Below are 21,463 nucleotides of genomic sequence, written 5' to 3' on the forward strand. Positions count from 1 at the left end.
GAAAAAAATAGCGTAATTTATAAAATAATGATGTCCATGATATTTAAAGATTTCAAGTTCTTCGAATCTGTAAAATCAAAATCAGTTTTGAAGAGCTATTCGCGCTCATTTTATAGTTACATTTTTATTTAACTGTTGATTGTTTAAGACGCCATTTTTTCATTGTTTTTCAAAACACAAAAATTTAACAGATTTTAGATTCTTTCTAACAAACTCTGATTTTCTAATCCTTCTCTCTTTCCAACTCAACTTAGGTATTTAAAACTATAAAGTTTGCTAGATTAAATAATTTAAGTTTGAAAAATAAAAGGAGTACACTATTAGATTGCAAAAATATAAGGATTATAGGAGAAAAGTCTTAATATATTTGCGAAATTTTAAAAATCGTAAATGTTGACAGTTTTAATTTTTATTGGATAACAGACAGAAACACAAACAGATAAGGAACATATTTTACTTAATTTAACATATGTATTGTATAGTTGTTAATTAATAAATCATGTTAAAATCTGAAACCACCTTCCCTTTCACTCCAATATCTAAAGAAAAAAAACATTTAAAATTTTTTAAAAAATCCAAAGAAAAAAATAATTTTATTCAGGTTTACCTTGAATCTTGTAAATATTTCGTTTTGTCAGAATATACATAAATTCAAAATCCTTCCCGCCAAATTTGATATCAGAAATATCAGATTCTGGTAGATCTAAAATATAAAAATATAACAGATTCTGGTAGATCTAAAATATAAAAATATATCACATTTTGGTGTTCAAAATTGTTAAAAATCAGATTTGTAGTCCTTAAGTTTTTATATCAGGTTCTGGTAGTTCAGAAATATAAATATCAGATTCTGGTAGTTCTGAAGTATAAATTCATTACATTCTCATAGTTTTCAAGAATATATTTAAGGTTCTGGTAATATCTGATTCTGTGTTTGTTAATATTTTGTAAAAATACACTGAAAACTGTATGGTTTGACATTTCCAAAATAGAATGTGAAATTAAATATTAATTTATCCAATATTTCTAGAACAATTTCTTCCCTTCACATTTACCAGATTAATTTTACATCATTTACTATATAAAACCTTGTTTTTAATATTAAACCTTGTTTTTAATATTAAAACTTGTTTATAATATTAAACCTTGTTTATGATATTAAACCTTGTTTATAATATTAAACCTTGTTTTTAAAATTAAACCTTGTTTTTAATATTAAACCATGTTTATAATATTAAACCTTGTTTTTAATTAAACCTTGTTTTTAATATTAAACCTTGTTTATAATATTAAACCATGTTTATAATATTAAACCTTGTTTTTAATATTAAACCTTGTTTTTAATATTAAACCTTCTTTATAGTATTAAACCCTGTTTATAGTATTAAACCTTGTTTATAATATTAAACAATGTTTATAATATTAAACCTCGTTTATAGTATTAAACCTTGTTTATAATATTAAACCTTCTTTATAGTATTAAACCCTGTTTATAATCTAGTATTAAACCTTGTTTATAATGTTAAACTCTTCACAACGAAATTACATGAACCAAAAATTCTTAACCAAAGTCAAAATTTTTCTGTTATATGAAAATTAAAAATATGATTTTGTTTTACCTTGAAGGTTTTTAAACGTAATTTTGAGTGACCGTACGATGTTCTAATCATACTGTATCCTACCTATAGAAAATATAGTGGTATCTGTATCTACTGTATCCTACCCATAGTAGATATGATGGTATCTGTATTCGGATCTACTTTATCCTGCCTATAGTAGATATGATGGTATCTGGACCTACTGTATCCTACCTATAGTAGATATGAATATGATGGTATCTGTATCCGGATATACTGTATCTAACCTATAGAAAATATGGTGGTATCTGGACCTACTGTATCCTACTTATAGTAGATATGAATATGATGGTATCTGTATCCGGATATACTGTATCCTACCTATAGACGATATGATGATATCTGTATTCGGATCTACTTTATTCTACCTATAGAAGATATGATGGTATCTGGACCTACTGTATCCTACCTATAGTAGATATGAAGGTATCTGTATCCGGTTCTACTTTATCCTAACTATAGAAGATATGATGTTATCTGTATCCGGATATACTGTATCCTACCCATAGACGATATAGTGATATCTGTATCCGGATCTACTATATCCTACCTATTGAAGATATGATGGTATCTGTATCCGGATCTACTGTATCCTACCTATAGAAGATATGATGGTATCAGTATCCGGATTAATCTCAACCAAGGTTCCAGATTCTCTGGAGGAAATCCCAACCCACAGATGTCCGTTCTCATCCGTGACTAAACCTAGAAGAAGAGCTGAATAATAACTCATGGAAATGTAAAAATACTAGCCTTAGAGGGCGCTTCGCGCCCATCTTCTAAATTAATTGTGAACATGTTCTCTTTGTGTACATCGTGAAACAAAACAAAAAAATTCGCAGATTTTCACAAAAAAATCGTGGATTTTCAAAATTTTAAAAAATTTAATGAAGATCGAATTTTGATGGAGACAAATATTTAAAATTTCAATCATTCATAAACCTTCCCTGGGGTCCTTAGATGTCCCACAAAAAATTTGGGCCCGATCGGTTCAGCCGTTTTGACGTTTATTGGATACAAACAGACAGACAGACAGACAGACAAACAGACAGACAAGCCAAATTTATATATAGATATATTAAAATATTTTCAAATAATTCATAATTCATAATTCATACCAAATGGTCTGGCGTTCGGGTCTTCAAGAAGTTGATTGAGAGAAAGAGTGTTTGATGCAGCATACATTTCTCCTGACTTTAGGTTGTAAGGAACACTATATAAACTCCTTAATAATTTTAAGAATATAAGTTTACTCATGAATAAAAATGCTTTACTTAGGGCACTTCGCGCACCCTTTTGCGTTTAAAGAAATTGAGTCTTTGTCACAAACTCTGATTTTCTAATCTCTATATCTTTGCAACCCAATTCCGTAGACCTTAGTAGATATTTCAAACTATGAATTCTGTTAGATAAAAAAATCTAGGTTTGAAATATCAAAGGTTTATACCATCAGGTGGGAAAAATATAGGGATTAGAAAATCAGAGTTTGTTACAAAGACTCAATTCCTTTTTCTCCTCAAGCCGCCATTATTTTTCTTCATAATTGTTAAACTTAATTTTTCTCGTAGTTTCTGTTTAAATTGGTGCATTTAAAAAATGATAATTGATTAATGTCATCACAAAAATGAGGAATCACTAAAAATAAAGTTCACGGGTACCTGGTATTTGCATCTACTATATATAGTGTAGAGTTATCTAAGCTAAAGGACATTCCAGTTGGACGACTCACCTAGATAATATTCATTTCAAAATTAAGGTTTAGGGACTATCCAGGGGGTTCTCTACCTGTGTGCTCAGTTAGCTGTACTGTACACTTACAACTGTTTACTAATATTGATATACTATAGGTTATGTCGTTTAAACTATCGTTTCATGATCGATGGACATTCTCTATTCACAAGGGTGCCCTTTTAACCAAAACAAAAAAATTTAAACAAAGAAAAAGAATTTCTCCAGAATTCTTGAACATACAAAGCTTTTAATGTTACTGATGTGAATAAGACATGGCACTCTTTTAATGGAGTGTTACTTAAAATACGTTTAAAGTCCCTTTCCTGGTTAAAGTTTACAATGTACTCAGAGTAGAACTGAGTGTTATGATGACTATATGATATATCTGACAGCAGAAGGTTACATTATTTCATATTTGCATAATTATTAGATTAGTTTACAGAGGTAGGATTGATAAATGAGAGCGGAGAAGTTATTGAAAGTTATTCTGATAGAAGAGCAGGAAATGAATTTGCACAGAACATTTCATAGTTGAGAATAGTTGCAGTAAGTTTATCAGATATATCACCACTCACCAGCTTTCAAATTTATTATTTTGAAATTTTAAGAATTATTTTAAACAGATGATCCAACTAAATGAATATAAAAGTACCCAAATGTTCTAATTGAATGAATATTAAAGTATCCAGAGTCCAAAACTAAAGAATACGCGAATTTTAAGTTCGAGATTAAAAGTTCTGTAAAATAATGAATAGCTACTTAAATATTAAACTTTCTCAATTTTAAATTTGAATTTCCCGGGAAAAATCTGAACCAATCAGAGAAAAGGATTTACGGAGAATTATTACGTAAGTATCGGTATGATCAGCTGTTTTCTTAAATTTTGAATTATTTACGTAACGGAAGACAAAACATATTTCCAGTTACAACAGTATTTTGGGTTTACATGCAAACATTAATAAAACTATAACGTGAAATTTATTTAATCGGTTTTTACTTCTAAATATATCATAATTAGTTGGATGCCGCTAACCACTGAATGATGATAGACAAATAAGGATTGCGGGATTTCAAGATTTTAACCACACGGTTAAAGTTCAGGTTTAAATTAAGTCAGAAGTGGCATTTAACCATGAACTTAAAATTTCAGTCAAAACTTTTCGTTCTTTAGTTTTAGACTCAGAACTGAAAACTTTAGAATGAGATATCCCTAATCCCGTTTACTTAACCTGAGTATCCAAAGAACACACTTTTGATTTTCTTCCTAAACTAATCGATTTCTTGGATATAGTGGAGAAAAATCAAAAACCGGTTTTTTAAATTAGATAGTCCCTCCCGTTTTTTTTTATGTGAATCTTAAATGGCGCGCAAAATTTCAAATTTCCCGGCTTCTGATACGCGATTCTAATTGGTTGAATTTTATGCACTTCTCAGGATACAAACAAGTACACGATTAGGTTATTCTCGATATAAAGAAAAAGAGAGAATCAAGCATTTATTTCGATATCCACTAATACTATTCTAAAGTTTTCAGCTCAGATGATCTAACGGAATGAACATATAAGTACCCAGATGATCTGACTGAAAGGATATAAAAGTACCAAGATAATCTAACTGAATGGAGATAAAGAATAAAGATACCAATATTATCTATCTGAACGAATATTAAAGTACCCAGATAATTTAACTGATAAAATATAAATGTAAACGGTAAAAGGTAAACGGTAAACGATGATTTAAATATTACACATCATATTCTATGTCAAAGCCAAAGGACTGCCTGGACTGCAAAGGAATTGAGTCTTTGCAACAAACACAAATTTCCTAATCTCTATTTCTGGGAAACCTGAAAATGTAACCTTGGATATTTCAAACTTATATTATTTGATCCAACAGAATATACAGCTTAAAAAATATGAAAGGTCTACGACATTGGGTTGCAATGAGAAAGGGATTAGAAAATCAGAATTTTTGGAAAAGACTCAATTCCTTTTTTCTCCTATATGTATGCAATTTTCTCCGATAGTAAACCTTAACTTCAAATTTTCTCAAATAGTAAACCTAGGCTGCAAATTTTCTCCTATAGTGAACCCGAAGTTCAAATTTTCTTCTATGTGTAGTAAACCTATACTTCAAATTTTCTCCAATAGTAAACCTAGGCTGCAAGTTTTCTCCTATAGTGAACCTGAACTTTAAATTTTCTCCTATAGTGAACCTGAACTTCAAATTTTCTCCTATAGTGAACCTGAACCTGAACTTCAAATTTTTTCCTATAGTGAACCTGAACTTCAAATTTTCTCCTGTAGTGAACCTGAACTCTCAAATTTTCTCCTGTAGTGAACACAAACTTCAAATTTTCTCCTATATTAAACTGAACTTAAGTATACATCTAACCTGTAGCAGAGCAATATTTGGCTCTGGCTCGGCGCTTCTAAGAGTACTCAGAGATACAGGGTGAGAGAGAGAAAATGGCAAAATAGAAAAACTTTAGCCAGGGGTGTATAGGGGGATATGTATACACCCTTGCACACAAAAAATAAACGGAACTCCAAGAAACATTGAAGGCCTGAATTAATCTTTTAACGCTGTATTAACCTGGAGAATGGAGTTTTTTTTTACCTAGCTGGATCCAGATTTTGCTACTGGCAGCTTTAACACCTTAATAACAAGCCTGGGTATCTGTTATTAATTATCCGAACTTATTGGATAGATGTTAATTCTTGAATTGGTTCTATGTGTAAGCATCAAGAGAGCTCAGAACAGTCAGGTTTGTTATACAACTCTCCAGTTTCTAGTGGCTGAACAGAACCCTGTGTGGAATAACATGGCAGTACACCCTACCTGGAAAAAAAGTTTGCTGTAGACGAGGTCGTATTCTGAAGCACTGTGTCGGAGATGAACTTACAAGAATCAAGATTTTTGTCGAAATTATCCACTCCTTTCCTAACCTTTCTTATCCCAATTGTCTTTATAAAGGCGGAACTCTGACACAATGAATATCCTCAGTACTTTCAAACCCCGCTTGGTGCAGTGACTTTTTTTTAACCTACAAGAATATTGGGGAAATTGAGTTTAAAGCTACAGCTGCTGAGTCAAACATTCCATATATCAGAAAACAATATTGAAAACTGCAAATACATATATCTACTCCTCACAAACAGTTACTTTCTATTATACTTAATTTGATATTTCTGGCGCCAAGATATCAAATTAAATAATAGTATGAATCAGAAATATGTGTCAAATACATTTTTCCAGCTTGTCTACAAGAGATTAGAATGCGTAGATCTAAAAAAGATGTATGATAAGATAAAAGAAGATACAACGATCAGAGAAAAAATTCACTGCTCTTTTCAAACTTTTAAATTAAAATAAATTGTTGGTACCCTAAACTTCAAATTTTCTCCAATAGTAAACATGAACTTTAAGTATACCTTAACTCCAACAATTCTCCAATCAAAGAGTTGAAATCCAATTGTAAACCTAAACTTTAAGTTTTCTCTTATTGTAAACTTGAACTACAAATGTTCTCCAATTATAAACCTAAACTTAAAGTTTTCTCTTATTGTAAGCTTGAACTACAAATGTTCTCCAATTATAAACCTAAACTTCAAGTTTTCTCTTATTGTAAACTTGAACTACAAATGTTCTCCAATTATAAACCTAAACTTCAAGTTTTCTCTTATTGTAAACTTGAACTACAAATCTTCTCCAATTATAAACCTAAACTTCAAGTTTTCTCTTATTGTAAGCTTAAACTACAAATGTTCTCCAATTATAAACCTAAACTTCAAGTTTTCTCTTATTGTAAGCTTGAACTACAAATGTTCTCCAATTATAAACCTAAACTTCAAGTCTTCTCTTATTGTAAACTTAAACTACAAATGTTCTCTAATTATAAACCTAAACTTCAAGTCTTCTCTTATTGTAAACTTGAACTACAAATGTTCTCAAGTAGTAAACCTAAACTTCAAATGTTCTTAAAAAAACTGAACTCCAACGTTTCCATATTCCTTACCTTAACATCATAAGCTCCAGATCCGAAGCACTCTAGAGCTCTGTCCCAAATACAAAGCTTACTGTTGGGAATATCTGAGTCCAGTGGTCTGATATCATAGGTTCCTAAAAGGAATACAATAGGTTTTGGATTCATCCAGTACTATGAATATGGAATAATAAATCCATAAAGTTTTTAAAGATACACATTTTGTTTTAATGTTTTATTCAACGTAGTCAACCAAGTCCCCACCTGTGATAAGTCTACCAAGAGGGTCTACAAAGGCCGAAGATTGAACATGAAAATCTGGGCGCAAAACCGTAATAGCTCTCATTGCTCTGTACTCTTCTATCGTTACTATCCTGAAAACATTAAACTATAAACAACAATTATTCCAACAAGTCGAAAAACTGATTCGACAGATTAAAGGTAAGATAAGCGTAAATATATAAGTGGTAATGCACGCAAAGACGGTTTCTCTGCAAATGTGAAGCTTGTGCATTTCTACTACAGGACAGCAAATAGGAATTATCAGATATATACACTTTTAAAACAATCCCTTTAAGGTCAGATCCCGACAGGATGAGGACATAAAAAGAAGTTTTTGCACATAAAATAAAACACTAAATAACGAATTTTTATAAAGAAATATTGGCTTACTTTGTCACCTCCTGGGTAGCATTAAACTCTCCAAATATAACAGAGTTTCCCATTCCCATCAATACTTTACTAGGATACACATCTATCTCCATCTCTACTATCTGGTCATACTCATCATACACAACCTGGAGATAAAGATATACTCATCATACACAACCTGGATATAGAGATATACTTATTATACACAACCTAGATAAAGAAATATACTTATTATACACAACCTAGATAAAGAGATATAATCCTCAAACACAACCTGGATATAGAGATATACTTATCATACACAACCTGGATATAAAGATATATTAATGCACAACCTAGATAAAGAGATAATCATCAAACACAACCTGATTATAGAGATATGCTTATCATACACAACCTAGATATAGAGATATATTCATTATACACAACCTGGATAAAAAGATATTTTCATCAAACACAACCTGGATATAGAGATATACTTATTATACACAACCTGGATTTAGAGATATACTCATCATACACAACCTGGATATAGAGATATATATTCACTTACAAAACCTGGATATGAAGATATATTCATCAAACACAACCTAGATAAAGAGATATAATCATCAAACACAACCTGGATATAGAAATATACTTATTATACACAACCTGAATATAGAAATATACTTATCATACACAACCTGCATATAGAGATACACACATCAAACACAACCTAGATATAAAGATATATTCATCATACACAATTCCTAGATATAGAGATGTATTCATCATACACAACCTAGATATAGAGATATATTCATCATACACAACATAGATATAGAGATATATTCATTATACACAACCTAGATAGATATGGATATATTCATCATACACAACCTGGATATAGAGATATTTATCATAAATAACCTAGATATAGAGATATATTCATCATACACAACCTAGATATAGAGATATATTCATCATACAAAACGTGAGCATTGCTATACTTGCCATAGCATAAGAACTTTAGCATTAAGCTACTAAGAAAAATTTACTCAAAACATCGATGAGAATAACTTTTTTGAGATTAGATATTAAAAATCTGAATTGTACAATAATTCAAGTTAGTTTAATACACTTGTTAAAAAAAATATGGAGTTTTTAAACGGTTTAACCATTCAAAAGTTAAAGCCTCTACACCAGTTACTTTTTAATCTTATTAAAAAAGCTGCCGTAGATGGATAATTGAATCTTCAATGCAGGTTTTATTTTATCATATGTTTAAGCTTGTTTATATCCATGTATAAATTTGGCTTGTCTGTTTGTTTATTTGTCTGTCTGTTTGTATCCAATAAACGTCAAAACTGCTGAACCGATCGGGCCCAAATTTTGTGTGGGACCTCACGTGACCCCAGGGAAGGTTTATGAATGATCAAAATTTTAAAAATTTGTGTTTAAAAGTTTTTTATTTTTGTAAAATTTGAAAATGCGCGAAAAAATATGAAATCCGCAAACTTTTTTTGTTTTTGTTTTATACTGTACAAAGAGAAGATGTTCAGAGATAAAGCAACAATTAAAAGTTGAAATAGAAGATGGGCGCGAAGCGCCCCAAAAACCTATTATATATATATCTATATATAAATTTGGCTTGTCTGTTTTTTGTCTGTCTGTTTGTATCCAATAAACATTAAAACGGCTGACCACAGGGAAGGTTTATGAATGATAAAAATTAAAAAAAAATGTGTTTTAAAGGTTTTTAATTTTGTAAAATTAATTTAAATTNAAAATTTTTTTTTCAAATTCCACTAACACATTTGCCCCCATTGCCCCCAATTTGAAAAAAATGCCCCCAATTTTTAAAAAAAATGCCCCCAATTTTTTTTTAAATTATCATATAAAAAAAATTTGCCCCCAATTAAAGAATTTGCCCCCATTTCTTTCAAATTTGTCAATCCCAAATGGGATTGAAAAGGGAATTATATTGACCCCTGTAACCCATACATTAAAAGAAAGTTGTTTGTACATTACAAACAAAGTCAATTTATTCAATTTTGTACCAGTCTAGATTCCATATTATTGTTTATAAGTTGCATTTTTACACCTTTTTAAGGTATTGGATGATAAGATTAATGTACAAATGTTTAGAATCTCGTATAATATGTTTTATAAATTCAGTTTTACATGTTTTATTCTAAATCCTAAAATCCTGAATATTCTGGAGAATAATAAAACTTTCTATTTATATTTTTATGCAAGAACAAGATAATTGAATTGTTCGAGGATTTCATGAGTAATTTCGTAGATTTTAAAAATATTTTTAGAACTTACAAATAGAGAATCAGAATAACAGATGATCAATTACAAAACTATGAGACTGTTATTAAGACTAGAATATAATCCAGCTCTGAAGAAAAAATTCTGAGAATGATTGAATTAAGATGTTCAATATCTACATATACTTTCTAGCTAAGAAATTACACCAAAAACCACCATAAACTTGTTTGCAAAAAAATATTATGTAGTTTCTTGGAGGAATATGTAAACAAACTTAGAGCAGCTCTGCTTTGTTTAAATTCTTCTTAGAAACTGTAGTACAATGTTTTGTATTTTCCTACTACTGGTTTATTTGATACTATTGCTCGGGAACCAGCTTTGATTGGAGATCTAAACAGTTTTCGAACCAGTTGCAAGATATGTGAACATATCCGTTTTTCTTTCCAAATCAAAAGTTGAGGCAAATCGGTCAAGGGTTTCCTGAGTCCGTAAAATCAATTAAATAAGGAAACAAACGCAAGAGATACTACTTTATAATTATACTAGCTTGGGAACCCGGCGCTGCCCAGGTTACACATATAGTTACTCCCGTCGTTTACTCGCACAATTGGTCGATTTTACCAGGAAACTAAATTTTAATTATAAAATTCATTCAACTAAGAATCTCAATCTCAAACCAAGCTAAGAACAATCCCTTGGCTCTCCCGAGTTCCCCAATCAAAATTTGCGGCAAATCGTCACGTGGTTCCTGAGCTATGATCGGACAAACAAACAGACAGACAAACAGAGATTACAACTTTTTACTTTATATATATATATAGATATACCTCATCATGTAAGACTGGAACTATAAAGGCATATTCCGACTCTGAAACTAGCCACGGATGACTTAAGAACAAGAACTCCCTAGGGATTCTCAGCTCTCGGATATCAAACAGTTCATCCTGAATAATAATTGGTAACATTTCATCATTAATAAAATGATAAAATAAAAAGATGAAATTGGAGAGGATGAAAATCACCGAAAAATAATTATAATATCCGCAAATCAGAAGTGTCGAATTTTGGAACCAGAGAAGTCCTACTCGTCTTCCTAGACTTTAATGCACTCGTTATCATTATGTATTTATATCTAGAAGCAATAAATGTACTGCTAAAAAGTGAATTAATTAATTATTATTAGAATTAATTAAGATAAAGAAGTATTTTAACTAGTACCGAGTTCTACTTTCTGTAAAGAAATGCACACATCTACCATACCTGGTTCAACCACTTTCTACTACTCACGAAATCCGACGTAGATTAAAAATATTTTAGGAAATTTAACATTTTTCTGCATATACTTGTCTCAAAAGGCTTGTTTTAAGTATTCATTTTATGTTTTAATTAACTTAATAAGCAATGCAATTATTTCTACTGCTGTGAATAGATGATTTAAAATACTTTAAAGTAAATAACCTATAAAAGCTGAAAGGAAATGGCTGGAATGAATATTACGGTTGTTAAACTATTTCAACCATTTTGTTTTAAAGCGTTAAACAATATTAATAATTTTGAGTCAGTGTTATTTTTACCTGTACATGAGAAGTGGTTGCTTCCGCAGGAGTCACCGTAGTTTCTTCAGCAAAAGAATCTGCAGTAGTAATATCTCTAGAAGAAGCATCTGTAGTGGTTTCTCCAACAGAAGAAACTGAAGAATCTGCATCTCTTGCAAACAGATCATCATCACTATCTTCTGTAAGTAATCCAGGATTACCAGTGTTATCTTCAGCAGAATCTTCTGTGGTAGCTGTTTCAGGAGCTACAGTTGAACCAACGGATGTTACAATAACTTCCTAAATCAACAAATAATAGTTTGATAAAAAATCATTTGGAATTCAGGCGCGCAACTAGGGGGGGACCCCCCCCTAAAAATTTTTAGGGGGGGGGGCCAAAATTTTTTTCGCACTTCGCGCGAAATATTTCCCCCTAGCCCCCCTCTAACCAAATGTCTAGTTGCGCGCCTGATTTGGATGACAATAAAGTTATTTTTATTTAAAGGCATTGTAGTTGAACTTCGTAGACTAGCTGAACCATTTTTCTTGTGCACCGCGCTTAAGTATAGAATTAAATTTTCATAATTGCCAATAGTTGCTCGAAGCAAAGTGTGAAAATGATCAAAATCATTTTTTGTGTGAGGGGGGGACTGTTAAAGGCTGAAATTGAATATATTTTCTGGGTTGAGACTGATTTTAAAAAAATACTTTACCGTAGTGGTGGGAGAAAATGTCGTCGTTACAGGAGCAATTTCTTCAAATCTAGAATTTAAAAATCTTTTTTACCATTTAAAGAAAATTTAAAAAATTAACATTTAAAGCATTTTTTTTTTAATTTTTGCAAAAATAAACGAATAAAATTGGTTTAAATCTTTTTTTATAATTTGAAAAATGAAACTTTTTGTGAATTTTTATTTTTTCCCCAGATTACCTGATAAACTTCATTCCCCATAGATCTGCAATATACAGACAATTCTGTGTAGGTGACCAGTTTATAGCATGTCCACTGTACAAAACGATTATTTTGAAGAACAAACATCAGCTTTATAACTATTGTTCCTCTTTGTTTTTAAATTTTCAAATATAGATTTAGTGGAAACTAACTAACAATAAATAATCATACTTCCGATTACAAAAACTTTTGTCTTTTGTAAAGTTTTGAATTCTCTAAAAAATTAAGCGTTCCTTGAAACGATGTTTTCTACGAGAAGTTCTACAGTTCCACTTTTTGGTTGGTTTTCAGGCAAAATAGTTGTATTTTCCGCAGCTGTTGTAGTTTCCGCAGCTGTTGTAGTTTCATCAGCTGTCGCGGTTTCGTCAGCTGTCATAATTTCATCATTTTCCGTAGTTTCGTCAGCTTCCGTAGTTTCGTCAGCTGATTCTGTTTCTGTATCTTCTGTTGTTTCATCACCTATTCTCTCTAGAGGAGCAAGGTTGGCATCTGAACAAAAAAATATCGCTTATTATTTATTATTATCGCTTATTTTGCAATAAAAATTAAATGATTTTTATTTTTATTTAACCTTTTTCCTGTTGCTCATTGATCAATGAATCTTTGTTGGTTTCTGCTTGAGATAACAGCTCTGCTATGTTCTTTCTATGAGATCAAACAAATACATTCATATAATATATATACATTAATATAATATAAATACATTATATCATATAGGGTAAACAAATACATTTATATAATATATACACAATATATTATATAGGGTAAACAAATACATTAATATAATATATACACAATATATTATATAGGGTAAACAAATACATTAATATAATATATATATATATATTGGNAAATGTTATATTGAAATGTTATATTGAAATGTTATATTGAAATGTTATATTGAAATGTTATATTGAAATGTTATATTGAAATGTTATATTGAAATGTTATATTGAAATGTTATATTGAAATGTTATATTGAAATGTTATATTGAAATGTTATATTGAAATGTTATATTGAAATGTTATATTGAAATGTTATATTGAAATGTTATATTGAAATGTTATATTGAAATGTTATATTGAAATGTTATATTGAAATGTTATATTGAAATGTTATATTGAAATGTTATATTGAAATGTTATATTGAAATGTTATATTGAAATGTTATATTGAAATGTTATATTGAAATGTTATATTGAAATGTTATATTGAAATGTTATATTGAAATGTTATATTGAAATGTTATATTGAAATGTTATATTGAAATGTTATATTGAAATGTTATATTGAAATGTTATATTGAAATGTTATATTGAAATGTTATATTGAAATGTTATATTGAAATGTTATATTGAAATGTTATATTGAAATGTTATATTGAAATGTTATATTGAAATGTTATATTGAAATGTTATATTGAAATGTTATATTGAAATGTTATATTGAAATGTTATATTGAAATGTTATATTGAAATGTTATATTGAAATGTTATATTGAAATGTTATATTGAAATGTTATATTGAAATGTTATATTGAAATGTTATATTGAAATGTTATATTGAAATATTATATTAAAATTTTATATTGAAATGTTATACTGAAATGTTATATTGAAATGTTATATTGAAATGTTATATTGAAATGTTATATTGAAATGTTATATATAAGAGGATCTTTGGTACAAAATAATTAAAAAATTAATAAAAGCAAAAACAAATTATTGAAACGATACTATTGAAAAATAAACATAAACTATTTGTTAATTTGCCTGATATAATCTCCAGATATCTCCTTGATATCTCCTTCCTCTCTAACAACGATATCCGTCCAACGATCTCCACTGCTCAATTAAAATAGTCAAATCTTTATACATACTTTGCTTGTCTGGGTGTCTGTCTGTCTGTCAGACTTTCTGTCCGTTTGTATCCAATAAACGTCCTAACGACTGAACAGATTGGGTCCAAACTTTGTGAGGAACCTCGCATAACCCCAGGGAAGATTTAGGGATGCTCAGAAATACTAAAAGTCGTCTCCAAAAAATTTTGATTTTCTTAAAATATTGAAAATTCACGAAAAGAAAATGGTAAATTCGCAAATATTTTTACACTTTAATGAGCTATATCAAATATATAGGCTGAGTGACAAAATGCATGATGTTATTTTAATCTATTTAAAAAGGAATTGAGTCTTTACCATAAACTCAAATTTTATAATCCCTATATCTTTGCATCCTGATAATTTAAATATCTGATATTTCGAACTTTGATTATTTCATTTAACAGAGATTCAAAGTTTCAAATATCTTTAAAATCGTGTAACAAAAGCAGGGATGAAAAAATCTGAGTTTCTGGCAAAGACACAATTACATTGAATGTAAACATCAAAGCACTAGAGTACTAGTTCTAGCTAGAGAACTAACTTTTGACTTTATAAACGGATTTATCTTCCAAAGTTCCAAATCTATAAATGAACATGGGTTCGTGAATACCTGAGAAGAAAGGAAGCGTACTCTACAGGTTTACTCCCGTCCGGAACTAAATCATTTATCTCTAGAATTCTAGCAATATCCTCGGGTGTTAACATATCCTAAAATATACTTTATAATTTCACATACTTTAATTAATACATAGCAATAAACATTGGAATCAAAAATACAATTTTCCGAGATAAATTTATTCATAAAATTGTTCTTCGCGGATTTTTACAACAGCGATAAAGAAGGAAATAAATGTTTTAAGATAGAAACACGATGATATCTCTATCATTTTGCTGAGATCAAGGTTTCAATGGTACCGTTGAAAATCGGACATGCAACTCACTTGAAATTATAAGTACAATCCCTTCAAGACTATTTCATATAAAACAGATTTAAAGATGTTAAAATAAAGATTTAAAGACGTTAAATAAAGATTTAAAGATGTTAAATAAAGATTTAAAGATGTTAAATAAAGATTTTAACAGAAATTTATGTATGCAAAGAAACTAACGAGTAATAGTCGCCTTAATCCTTTCAAATCCGTTGCAACCCAATGTTTACATTTATACAGTATGCACCATCAGTTTACAAAGATATATGGTTGACTTGTAATCCAACCTTATTTAAAATGCTCTCCTGGTCCTTTAGAGTCATAGATAGTGCACCTCCAACTAAAATAAAATCAAATATGTAAAAAAAATGATAAAAATAATAAATCTTTATAATAAAGCTTTTCCTTTATTTATATGTTCGCTATAGCTGGCCAAACGATTGAACCTAAAACATTTTTTAGGGAACCCGGCAATGGGTACCCCGGGGGTGACATAGGCAAAATAATTGTATTATTTTAATTTCACTGGTAACCCCGGGCCACTCTATCCCCGTAATAAATTTGAATTCGAACAGGACCTGCCCAGTAGGGTTTTCACCGGAATTCCGGGTTACGGTTTACGTACGGAAATGATCCGGAAATTTATCCATTTCCATTATGGAAAAGGTTCCGGAAATCCGGAAATCCGGAATTCCGGAACGATTTCCGGAACGATTTTTGTCCGTAAACCGGAAATTTCCGGGACGTTGTTCTGGAATTGCGGAACGTTACAGAATTGTGTTCCGGAAAATTCCGGTTTACGTAACAATTGTTCCGGAATTTTCCGGAAAAAAGTTCTTGAAAACGTTGAATACATCTTAAACTGGAAATTTTACGGTTTATGTAACGTAAACCGAAAAAAAATTTCCGGTTTACGAAATGGAAACTGGAAATTTTACGGTTTACGGGACGTAAACCGGAAAAATTTCCGATTTACGAAATGGAAACTGGAAATTTTACGGTTTCCATTCCGTAAACTGGAAAAATTTACGGTTTACGTAACGTAAACTGGAAAATTTCCGGTTTCCATTTGATCCGGAATTATCCCGGAATTCCGGTTTACGCAACAAATTTCCGGATCATTCCATTTCCAAAATGGAGATTTTTTTCCGGAAAAATGGAAACCCTACTGCCCAGTTTGTACCGGCCTGTCAGATAACAGCGTGTACTGACCCGATCCTATGGTACGGTACGTCGCCCTAACCAGACTACCATACGACAGGGGTCAATTTTCTTGGCATAGTCCCGTGAGAGGGCTAACTATGACAACTCCCATTGCGCGTTCAGACTTTTTACAGTTCCCGGCCTAATCCTAGGCCTATTTGACCGACCCCACTGGCTTATGAGTAACCTGGTAAACGCTGGGCAATTCAGCTAGCTAAAGAATATTTACATAAATATAATCGAATAAGAAAATTAGTTTTTTACTTTTCTTCAATCTTTTATACGTCAAGTGTATTGTGTAGTTTACCTTGTTTTTACTAAATAGAAACTGATTACTAAACACGAACTTTAATTTTCTTATCCTCATATCTTTGTAAACTGATGATATCAATATTGATATTTTAAACGTTTATTACTCAATCTAGCCGAATTCATGGAAAATTCAAGGTCTACCACATTAGGTTTTAAAGATGTAATGATTTGGTTTGTGTGGAGTTCTCATGGTTCCTACACATTTGGGAAAATTCAAATTTGGAAATCCAATTTCAGAGGTTTCAATTGACAAAGTTTTTAACACCTAAACAACTTTAAGGAGTTTTTCTTAACATAAGATTGCATACTTAAAGGGACAGACTACAGCTTTGTAAGCTAGTTGAACTTAGTATGCAGTGTTGTAGACAAATTCTTTAAGATTCATTTGAAACATATAAAACATTTTAAAGATCTGTAAATCCTGAGTTTGAGCGCAAAGTCGACGTTCAAAATAGTACTTTTGGGTAGATACGATTTCAGAATGTTATTTATTTGAATGATTAAATAACGATGACAAAAAATGTAAACAAAATTCTACAGTAAACTTATTAGTTGTTTAGGAGCAGGTTGAGAAAAATAAAAAATTAATCTTATCATCGAAAATAAGCAATCTTGTTCAATCATTAGTTTCTATTTTCTCATTATTCTAGTTTTTCATTATTCACAAAGATTTTCTGCAGATTTTTCTGGAATTTTTATTGAAAAGACGACAATTTAAAGAATTTGTAGAAATATGCGAATAATTTTATAGAAAATAAGAAATTCAATATAATGATGAAAACGAAATAATTGATTCTAGCATTGATTTATTGGCAAATTTCTTTTGAGAAACATGTTCCAAATCATCTAATTAGTTTACTGATAATTTTTACTTTATTTTTCGTCGTCGTTATTTAATGATTTATAAACCCGATTCTAAAAACGTACCCACCAAAGTTCATGATTTTGAACGTCGACTATGCACTCAAACTCAGTAATTATACATGTGGACAAGTTTTATATGTCTCAAATGAATTTGTCCACAACACTGCATACTCAGTTTAACTACCATACATAGCCGGTCTGTCCCTTGAAAGGTAAAAAGAACACATTAGAATAAACTCTTTTTTTTAGGGATTGTACACCACGCTAAACTAGACAGAAATTAAAGGTAATATTTATGTGACACTTCGTACCTCTAGTAGTTTTGATTAAAAGAATAAGTAGAGAAAAATTTATTTATTGAGTCACATATTAGATATCCAAAACACCTTGTTCTTTTTAATAGCTCTACAAGAAGACCTCAGACTCAATTTCATTTCTTGTAAGTTTTTCTACACTTCGCTTCATTAAAAATGTGAAATAGAAAGAAATGTAAACTTAAAATTTCTGAAAAAAATTGCCCCTACCTAACAATCCCAATAAACAGAACTTTTTCATGTTTATCAGCATAAATAATTCTTATTTGATATGGTAACTTCTTCCATAGAAGATAGAGAATAAACTGTAGCTGAAGCCAGGACGCGGAGAAATCTTAATTCTAAGATGAACCAGAGTTTAGAAAACAAATCCGTCCTAAACCAAGGTTTAGGATATAAATAAGAAACACATTTAAAAAATACAAATACGTCTTAGTTATCAGAGATAAATGTCATTTTTTTCCGATCTCTACTAAAATATGATTTATGGGGACCAAGAAACGAATTAGATGCAAGGTTTAGGATATAAATAAGAAACACATTAAAAAAATACAAATAAGTCTTAGTTATCAGAGATAAATGTCATTTTTTCCGATCTCTACTAAAATATGATTTATGGGGACCAAGAAACAAATCAGATGCAGGGATGGGTTCAGTGAGAGTTCTCCTCCACAGGGGATCCTTGAACAGGTTTAGTTTCTCCAGGTCCCACTTAGAGTAGGAGGAGGAGTAAACGGTAAAAAGAAATTGAACCTGAGGATAAATAGTATTGAGTAAAATTAAACTAAATTGATTAAAGACAGGTAAAAATGTGCCCTTATTTATTTGAGAATGGAAATTTAAAGAAAGGGTTATTTGTAATGACATTAAAACAACATATTGTACACGTTTGTGTAATTTTATCCTCAATACAAAACTTTATCATCTTGGAGTTTATGCATTGCATATTTGCACTTGTTGATGTTTCTGGATGATCAAGATCGTGATCAAGAAAGTTTGTTTAGTGTTTATAGTCATGATCAAGAAAGTTGACATTGGTTTCATGATCAAAATTTTTGACAAGGGATTTATGATCAAGATTATTGACAAGGGATTTATGATCAAGATTATTGACAAGGGTTTTATGATCAAGATTATTGACAAGGGTTTCATGATCAAGAATGTTGACAATGGTTCCATGATCAAGATTATTGACAAGGGTTTCATGATCAAGATTATTGACAAGGGATTTATGATCAAGATTGTTGACAATGGTTTCATGATCAAGATTATTGACGAGGGATTTATGATCAAGAATGTTGACAATGGTTTTATGATCAAGATTATTGACAAGGGATTTATGATCAAGATTATTGACAAGGGATTTATGATCAAGAATTTTGACAACGAATTCAAGCTCAAGATTATTGACAAGGGTTTTATGATCAAGATTATTGACATGGGTTTCATGATCAAGAATGTTGAAAAAGGTTTTATGATCAAGAATGTTCAAAAATGTTTTATGATCAATTTACATCGACAAATCCTGAATTTATTGATTCTAAACGCTTGACCACATTCCTTATCATGAAACCCAAGCAGACTTTCATGATCATGAAACCCGGCTATAGATATAAGTAGTTGAGTCGGCGGTTTTTAGTTCAGAAAACAGACATGACGCTAAATGTCGTCTTTTCAAGATTGGGGGGTTTTCTACCCTACATACATCTAAATCTAAAAAGATGAAATATAGGGTCCTATCTGCCATTGTTACTTAATCTATGGGCATCATGATCAACTGCTACATTCCAGAATTTCATGATTACGATTTTTCATTCATCATACAGTTAATAATCCATACCTCGAAAGAATTCATCAAATGTCGTATTCTTTACTTTCTGATAATGGAATGTTGCATATATTTAGTTTTTTAATCAAATGATTATACGGAGCTCTTTAAAACTGTCTCCGCATATTTCTGGCTATTTATTTATTTTCACAAATACTGAGATTTACGTAAAATAGTATAAAACCCATTGAAAAATTGCCCGAACGACATTTGATAAATTCTTTCGATGTATCGTTCATTTAGGGTTTAACTGTACAAAACTATACATACTCATTGGATTTTAATGTAAACCTACAACTAGTGAAATGCGATAAAAATTTTATATGTTAAATCTTAAAAATAAAATAAAAAATTAGACTTAATGCATTCGAAGTTGAATATTTTTTGTGTAAATCTTAATTTGAAAATTTTTCTGTTTAAATTTGTGTATTTTCAAATATTACAAATGTCGATATTGTTTTTTCAGGCAACATTTTTATCAATTTAACCATTTATAAACCTGGAACCTTCCCTCCCTGGGACTCTGTGAGTGGCAACAAAAAAACTGGGGCCCGATCGGTTTAGCCTATTTAAGGTTAATGGGATACAATCAAATAGACAGGCACAGTATATATATACTGAATAGATGATAATAAAGAACAATTCATGAAAAGTCGTCTCTATTATAACTCATATTTGGATTGTGACCCTATCTCATTATTAAAAGTTTCGATTACAAATGATCATGATTTTCACTAGGATTTAATGATCAATGTTATTTATTCATAATTTTAAACTCAATAGTTGGTCTAGGGTTTATAAAATTATTCAAAATTATTCGTTTTCGAAGACGACATTTAATTTCGGGACTTATTGACGATCTGTCAAACAAAACACCTTCTTTAAATACTTATCATATCTTCCCACCGACCTGCCTTAACGACTGCCTTAACGACTGCTATATACAGGATAACCCCAAAAGAGTGTGGAATTTTGGTCTGAAATATTGGAATGTAATTTCTTAAAATGGATATTTTTACGAAAAGGATTTAATTAATACTTAAGAAATTTAGAAATTTTTCATTTTGTTTTGATAGATTAATATCTGAACAAACTCTATATATAAATGTACAACCATGGCAAATTATGTTTTGTAAATCTTAAGACTGGATCAATAGTAATAATAACTGTATCCACAAACTAACAAAGCTCTCAACGCCAAGGATCAAACATGTATCCGGATATCAGTAGAGACACAAGGTGTCCCACGAAACATGACAGTTGGGGAATTGTTTAAAATGTTGTCTTCCATAAACTGTTTAGATTTTTAGATGATACCAAAAGAATAGTAAAAATATTATATGGCAGTCATATTATGATATAATTGATTTCAAAGTAAAA

General features: G+C 30.3%; 1 protein-coding gene across 1 annotated transcript; it reads right to left on the reverse strand.

The window, feature by feature from the left end:
- Nucleotides 1-393: 393 nt before the first annotated feature.
- On the reverse strand, nt 394-18,552 carry LOC111697778 (uncharacterized). Its single transcript, XM_023467899.1, has 18 exons — nt 18,466-18,552; nt 15,850-15,902; nt 15,244-15,341; nt 14,524-14,595; nt 13,322-13,395; nt 12,984-13,239; nt 12,730-12,804; nt 12,512-12,560; nt 11,838-12,098; nt 11,091-11,207; nt 8,026-8,150; nt 7,618-7,727; nt 7,387-7,490; nt 3,296-3,366; nt 2,756-2,862; nt 2,235-2,342; nt 608-703; nt 394-539 (listed from the first exon to the last, which is right to left on the reverse strand). Exons 1-18 carry the CDS (start codon nt 18,506-18,508, stop codon nt 490-492), a joined length of 1,869 nt encoding a protein of 622 aa, XP_023323667.1. The 5' UTR covers nt 18,509-18,552; the 3' UTR covers nt 394-489.
- Nucleotides 18,553-21,463: the final 2,911 nt, after the last annotated feature.

The sequence above is a fragment of the Eurytemora carolleeae genome, unplaced genomic scaffold (assembly GCF_000591075.1).
Source record: "Eurytemora carolleeae unplaced genomic scaffold, Eaff_2.0 scaffold305, whole genome shotgun sequence".
Taxonomy (NCBI): Eukaryota; Metazoa; Arthropoda; class Copepoda; order Calanoida; family Temoridae; genus Eurytemora; species Eurytemora carolleeae.

What these genes read in the sequence shown, in the direction of transcription:
- LOC111697778 (XM_023467899.1), bottom strand. Translation starts at nt 18,508, where the DNA reads ATGCTGATAAACATGAAAAAGTTCTGTTTATTGGGATTGTTAG. An exon ending in CATTTTCTCCCACCACTACG is followed by an intron (nt 12,099 to 12,511) that starts GTAAAGTATTTT and finishes TTGTTGATTTAG; the next exon opens with GAAGTTATTGTAACATCCGT. An exon ending in ATAGTAGATGCAAATACCAG is followed by an intron (nt 2,863 to 3,295) that starts GTACCCGTGAAC and finishes AAAATTATTAAG; the next exon opens with GAGTTTATATAGTGTTCCTT.